Source organism: Charadrius vociferus, unplaced genomic scaffold (assembly GCF_000708025.1).
Source record: "Charadrius vociferus isolate BGI_N301 unplaced genomic scaffold, ASM70802v2 scaffold472, whole genome shotgun sequence".
NCBI lineage: Eukaryota > Metazoa > Chordata > Aves > Charadriiformes > Charadriidae > Charadrius > Charadrius vociferus.
In genome coordinates this window covers 27,802-34,996 of record NW_009647735.1, presented here as the reverse complement: position 1 = coordinate 34,996, position 7,195 = coordinate 27,802, and the positions used below count along the sequence as shown (strand labels likewise).

At 53.5% G+C, this 7,195-nt stretch overlaps 1 protein-coding gene across 1 annotated transcript in view; it reads right to left on the bottom strand.

Annotated features, from left to right (window-relative positions):
• The window catches only part of LOC104283558 (protein Wnt-11b-like), a 12,517-nt gene extending 5,322 nt beyond the window's left edge, over positions 1 to 7,195 (bottom strand). The window contains exon 1 of the mRNA XM_009881758.1: positions 7,115 to 7,195. Coding sequence (XP_009880060.1) covers positions 7,115 to 7,195 — 81 coding nt within the window. The remainder of the gene's footprint in view (positions 1 to 7,114) is intronic.

The window sequence follows — 7,195 nt, the reverse complement described above, 5'->3', positions numbered from 1 at the left end:
GGAAAGAGAGAGGATAAAAGCAAATTTGCTGAGCTGCCCACCGGAGCGCACAGCTTGGATGTCTCTGCAGAGGGCATGTGAAGGCCAGCAAGCTCCATCCATGGGTTTCTGCTTCGGAGTGGTTTAAGCAGGAAGCCTGCCCTGCTCTGGACATCCCGCTGGCTGCATTGCCACTGGGAGAAAATCGGGACTGCTGGGCTGGGATTCCCTAGTTTAGGGCAAGAGGAGCCTTTCCTCACTGCAACCAGTACTTAGAGAATTGTCCCTGAGTATTTCAGGGTGGGAAATGCTTTCCCAGCTGCAGAAAGCAGAGTCCCTGTTGGAGAGGACCAGGGGATAACCCAAGTCTATATTCCCTAGACACCAAACCTTGTGTTTTGGTTTCTGCCTCTAAAATGAGGACTAAGCTGATTAAAATAACAACAATCTGCTTATTTTTATGGGATAAGATGAAACAAGAAGGTAGCAACACTCTCTCCTGTAGCACATGCTGCTCCCAATCCCTGCAGACAAAGCATCAGGTACAACAGAGACTTCCAGCACCTGTGGGACATCAGGGCAGGTCCTACCCCTCTGCTGCCCTCTCCAGCCCTGATTATTGCCCCACGGAGGAAGATGTAAGGGCAAGTCAGACACTAGTTAGTGCAGTGTGATCCCCAGCTGTGGGATGAGTGATCCCCAGCTGTGAGATGGGTAACTCACAGCCTGCAGGGAGGTCCAGCAGAGGCATCTGGGCAGACTTCATCCATCCGCAGGGGCGATGTGATCTGCTTGGCAACACACTGATCTCTGTGGGAAGAACATTCTGTGGGAGTGGGCTTGCCTGGGAAAGCCTGTCAGGAGGAGATGAAGGAGCATTGGGACATGCTGTGCTGTTTCAACTTGGGCAGTCCCTAGAGGAACTTTTACTCTCTAGGCTCCCGTATGGTCCCAGACACAATTCAAGCACCCTGACCATTTCCATAATGCAATTCACATTTTTCTCAGTTTTCTGCAAGGCCCCGGATTTTCAACCCAACTCAGCTGCTCCCTCATCAGCCCAAAGTCTCCTCCAGCATCCCTGCTATTTCAGGAAGCTGCTGTTTGTTTTGCGGTACCTGGGTCCTGGTATTGCTGTCCCACGTAAGATACTCTCTAGGCCATTCGCTCCAATCCTAGGTGGCACGTGCCAGAGATAAACCTGATCTCGGAACCTGGTCTGCTTCTACTAAGGGCTCTGCAATGAGAGATAGTTGCTGTTAAGTCTCTGGCATGATGGATTTTGCTTATACACATCACAGGACCCTGAGGATTGAGGTAGAAAAGCCTCACAAAGCAGTACCTGCTGTTGAGGCCAGGTACTGGTGCTGTGTGGGATGGGGTGACAGCACCCTGGGGCCCTGCCGCATGCAGCACGCCCAACAGCTTCGTGCTGCGAGACTCCTTAGGGCCTGGGGTAAAGCTGGGGTCCCTTGCCATGAAGTTATTTGTCATGTTTGGTGAAACTGAAGTCAGACGGGTCTCACCACAGCGACATAGTTCAGCTTTCACCTTTCTTGACTCAGTTCAGTCCTGCTGGTACTCACTGCACTCTGGAAGTCCCTGATATTTCTTTGACATCCCACCTTCCCAATCATGGCTTTTGCAGGTCCTGTTCTTACTTAGACCTGCAATCAGATACAGAGTCCACACTTCTCCCTTGTGCTAGCCCAAGCGCTCCTTTCACTCTAACCCCGAGGATTTTGATGTTATGAAATATTCTCTGTAAGTTCCCTTTTCAGCCTTGGGGAATGGGGAAATGCCTTGGGCCCTGAGGGGGACATTGCAGAGAAATTTGAACAGCTTCTGGAGGGATTAGAAATTTTCTGACCAGGAAAAGCTGCTTTTGTCAGTGTTGGGAGGTGCCTGGGTGCTTTTCTGGGCATCATGTGCTCAGAGGGCAGAGGGAGGGCAGTGGTTCACCAAGCACGTGCAAGGCAGGAATTGCCAAGCAAAGGCAATCCTGTGTGCAGGGCATGTCGAACCAGATACCTCCTTCTTCAGACTCCACCCAGAGGGGCACAGGGGCTCCAGAGGTTTCCAGTCTCTCCCAGTTACGGTCACTGCCCTGGACTCCTTTCCAGCAGGTGTTCTGCATCCAGCCTGCCAGGAACAGCTGGTTGTTGCTCCAAAGTGTCCCAGTGCCACATCTCTGTTGAAAGATGAGGTTTCAGTGGGAACACAGGCTCTGCTGGAGATGCTAATCCCTCTGGTGTGACTTCTAAGGTTATCTCTTCAGCTGCCTGGAACAGCCCCACACTGCCCAAGAAAAAGTGACCATCAGCACAACGAGACCCCGCAGAAGATTTCAGACGAGAGGGTCAGGAAGGTCAAGCAGTCCCCTAATCTCTTCTGACTGAGACACAAAGGTGGGCAAAGTGCAAACCCACCTCTGCACAGGTGGAGAGGGAGGAAGGTTTGGGGTTGCTCTCTAGGTGAAGCTGCTTTCCAGCTGGGTGGCCCCAGCACATACTGGTGCCTGAGGCTGTTCTCTCCAGGGCAGGACTTTGCACTCCCCACTGTTGAACACCCTCGTCCCCGCTGGCCGTAGGTGCTGTGGCATTCATACCACCAGTACCCACTATGGCCGGTGTAGGCTGAGCTTCAGGCGATGGACATCAGGGATGCCCGACCACCTGGGTGGGACATGGAGCATTGTCCGGCCATTGCCCGAGCTGTTCAGTCCAAAAGCGGGTCTGAGTGGGGTTAGAACTTTCCAAACCAAAATGGACCCATCCCCGGCACAAGGGGCTGATCCCTTCTCTGCTCTGCTCGGTGTCAGGCCCAGAAAGGAGAGGGGATATTGCCACCTTCTGGCCAGTGGTTTTGCTTTTAAGGGCCACCATCTGCCCTTTGGGTCCCTGGAGAACCTGCTTTCACCACGCTCCTGCCTGCCGCGTTGATGCTGGCAACTCTCACATTGCAGCAAGGCACTTTTTCCCCTATTAACCATATTGCTTTCAGGCAAATTCCTCAAGGTGTGGATGACATCTTAGTCTGGGAGTTGGAGGATCTCAGATGGGTTGCCATAGTCAGTACGTACTGGGGTCAGATGGCAGCTGGGAAGGCGAGAGCACCTGGTATCCCAAGAGTTTTAGGAAGAGCCATGAGCAACAGTCAGGAAAAGATGCTGGAGAGCAGCAATGAAGAAAGGACATATGTGAGGACAGTCTGGGAGGTGGAGGCATTTCCTAGCTTCACAGGTGCTGGAAGCCGTGACCAGTGCTGGGGCAGAGGGGCTTAGCACCACCCCATCCCCTTCTTTTGGGATGCGAAGTCACTATGGGAGCTGGACAAGGGCACAAGAAGCCAGTGCCAGCATAGGAACAGTGGCCAGCGATTTCTGATGCCAATCTCCTGCTTGAGCCTGCTGCCTCCTACAAAAGGTGATTTTCACCAATCCCTCTTCACAGAAGTTTTGCAATCACTGAGTAGTAGGAAAAAAAAAAAAAAAAAAAAGGCTTCCTTTTAAAGCAAAACCAATCTCCTTCATTTGATGTCAATTCCTCTTCTTAGCTCAATCCTTGAAATAACCACAGGGTAAGTGCTAAAAATACCCCTTCCCCTTCCGTGTCAGGCTCTTTCTTGGGGAAGCAGGAGGGCAGGAGGGGATTCCCAGCTCAGGAGAAAGGCTTCCCTTCCCCAGCCTGTCCGTGCTGGAGAGCCACCGCAGGGAGAAAGTGCAGCTGCGCTGCTGGGGGTTTGTCTGCAGGCACTAGGTGGATGGAAAGGCCAGAGAGGAGCAGGTGAGGAAACAGGGAAGAACATTGGAAAACGTCATCCCCCAACTGCCTGCCTGGTGTTGGCTGCCCTGGGGACGCAGCCAGGACAGGAAAGCTCAAGGAGGAGCTCACAGGAGGCAAGGAGAAGACCTGCTGCTACGTCAGGGCTTGCCTGCACACAGAGCTTGCTCCTGGGATTAAGCTAATTGCTAGGGGAACATCAAATAGTTGTCTGGGGTGGCCAAAGGTTTGTGTGTCCCACTATCAGGACTAGGACAGGGGCCAAAGCAAACGCCCACGAATGGTTCATGACCTGCGTAAGCACACGGGGACCCCTTCCCATGTTCCATCCTAGCTTGCAACAACTTGTGGCTTCCAGGCTCAGGAGAGGCAGCTTTGTATGAGCACCTTCCAGTGGTTCCCCTGCCATCAGCATGCCCTGTGTCCCCTCAAGCCCCTGGCAACTTCAGTCTTTCCCCACCCCACACTCACCTACCGACCAACCGCATGAGGAGCCACATCCTTTTGCCTGGGAGGCTGTGACAGCACCAGGTTGTGGTGATGGAGGCGGTGGTGGCACACTGTCATGTGGCATCGACGTCTTGGCGAGGAGGCAGGTCGTGTGCTCCAGCCAGCTCCCACCACATCCCAGAGCTTGTTGGTGGGGTCCCTGCTGCTGGTGGTTGCCTGGGAGCATCCTGTTCCCTCCGGAGGCTGGGGATGCTGGTGAGAGCCACCCTGGGTGCCAGGTAAATGTCCTACTGCAGAATGCTGCTTTCCTTCAGTGAAACAGTCCTCCTTCCTCTTTCCGATGTAGCGGTGGACTCAGTGACCTCACCATAGGATGGATACTAAGAAGCAGGCTGGGGGTGATGGGGACCTGCAAGAACTTGTTCCTGCCAGCTCATCTCCTCCAGAGCGGCTTATGCGTGGTGCTGCCTTCCAGCTTTGCCTGGCCCCATGGCTTCCCCCCCGCCATCACTGCGAGGCTGCTCCCATGAGTCTGCCTAGAGAAGTCCCAAATCTGGGACCAGGGATCGCGGGTCTGCACCTCCTTGTAGGTTCAAGCTGTATGGAAACAGAGCACCTGGTGACACTTCATGAGCTGCTGCGACCAGGGCTGCCGGCAGCCGTGGCAGCGTCCCATTGCAGGCAGCACACACCAGGGCAGCCCAAAACAGGCTCTGCAGTGCTCCATGTCCCCTGGGACAGCTGGGCAGGGGGATCCAGCTGCAGAACATATGTCAGCATCTGCACTCCCCCCACAGCAGCCGGGACCAGCCCGGGCAAGAGATGCTGCAGAGGGCAGTACGGGGCGTTGCAAGGCAGGGGAGATGCTGGGAGTTGCCTTCCCCATCTGTTCCCTGCCAGCCTCCTCTGGCTGAAGGTCTGCGTGCTGGGGGGCCGGTGGCAGGTCCCAGCCTGGCTGGAGCCCCTCAGAGAGGAAGACAATGCCATGAATAACACATCCGACCTCACTAACTAGTCTAGAAATAGCTGCTAGGGGAGTTTTGTTGAGTCACGCAGAAGAGGCTGTGGCAGTGAGTGATAATGGAAAGCAGCAGTGGAACAGCTCTACGAATGGGAGGGACAGGCGGCCTGATGTCCCGGAGGTGACACATGGGGATGAGCCACTGCCAACAGCCTCCTGCCCCATCCCAACACCGCAGAGCAAATGCCACGTTAGCTAGGAGCACGTGAAAGCCACCTGGCCGCGGGGAGCCGGGCTACGGTAAGAGGAGAGTGGTTTTTGAGATCAGCCTCATTTGGGAACACCTACTGCAGTAATATCAGCAAAAAATAAAAGAAATTATATCTTCAGTGGCTGTTCTGCCACTGTCTGGGCACTGAAGTGGACTCACCTGAGCTCTTCTGTTAGGTGAAAGCCAGGGCAGGACCTGCTGGGCAGAGGGAGGAAGAAAGCATTCCCTGCTGTGATGGCTTCACAGCCTAAAGCACATTGTCTTGCATTATCTTGAAAGTTGGGGAGATTTAGGCTAACCTATGCTCTGTCCAAACACAGGATGAGGAGACCTCTCCCCGCTCTGCCGGGCAGCGGCAGCTCGAGGAGGGATATCTGCCAGCCACCAACCAGGAAATTCTTCAGCTCTTGAAGCAGATGAAGCTCTGGCTCTCATCTCCATGGAGAGAAAGGGAAAAAATGAAAAAAAAAAAAGTCCTCTAATTCAAGTTAGTTGCAGACAAGGTAATTTCCACATGAGTTAGCAGAACAGCTAGTTGGAAATTTTTGATAAAATCTATTTTTCTTTGAAAATGCAGATCCAGTGAAATGTGAAGGCTTTCCACTGGAAAGAATGAGTTTTGCTGGATTTCTCAACTAGTTCTCTAGAAAATTTGTAAACGGTCACAATATTTCAACCACCAGTGCTCTTTTTCAGACCAAAATTTATACTCCTAGTGTCTTACAGCTTGACATGAAAAGGCAACATTTTTGGCATCATCACTTTATTTGTTTGAACTTCAATATTCTACAGATCTTTTACACTCATGTTGGATCAGGAAAAAGCTTGAGATGCCAAGTCATCCCTGGGATAAGGACACCATTTCCCCTAAACCGTGAGAAGCTCAGGCTGAGTGATGCAGAATGAAGGACATATCCCTCCCATTAACCCCAGTCAGTACCGCAGTGGGATTTGTCTTTACCTCGTGGGTAATTGGTGCTGATTTCTGCTGACAGGAATGCGGTGCGCAGGGGCAGGGTCCGGCCAACCCGGTCACACCTCGTTGTCCCCGGTGCCAGGACGAGCCCCGTGTGCTTGCCCCGTGCCCTGCTCCCAGCCAAGCTGAAGGCACGTTGCTTTTCGTGTCACTGGGAGAAGCAGGCATTGCCTTCGGCGCTGACGTGGATTTAGTTGTTCTTGTAGTACCTGCGAGACCACAACCTGGAATCCTGTTTTGCTTTGAAACAGGAAAGGAGATGAACATCAATAAAGATAACGACCTGACATGCGATTTCCCTGGCTCAGTTTCTGTACCTTCGCGACCCTTCTTCAGCCTCGGGTGCTCTCCAGGCTTTCTTGTCTTTATTTCGCTTACCTCCGCCTCCCCTGGGCTCTGGCAGCTTCCCTGTCCCTTAGCAAGGCCAGCCTCGCTATTCCACCCCTCTTACCCTAAGTTTTATGTGTCTTGGAGAGCCTTCCCTGCAGGCTGAAACCAGTGCTGTGATCCTTTCTCCTATTTTTAGTACATGCTTTAGCAGATGCTCTAATCCCCGGAGAAAACTTGGGCCATCAGCAGCCTGCTGTCCCCAAGCGCCACTGTCCCCGCACGGGTCAACCACCAGCTGCTGCTGGTCTGTGGGGACACGACACGACGTGCGTCAACAGCTCTGGATAAACATGGCTCGGGAGCACTCGGGAAGCCCAGGGCAGCGCCTGGCACTGATCGAGCGCCCGGCGGTACGTGGTGTCCCCGCCGGTCACCCAGCTTCGCAT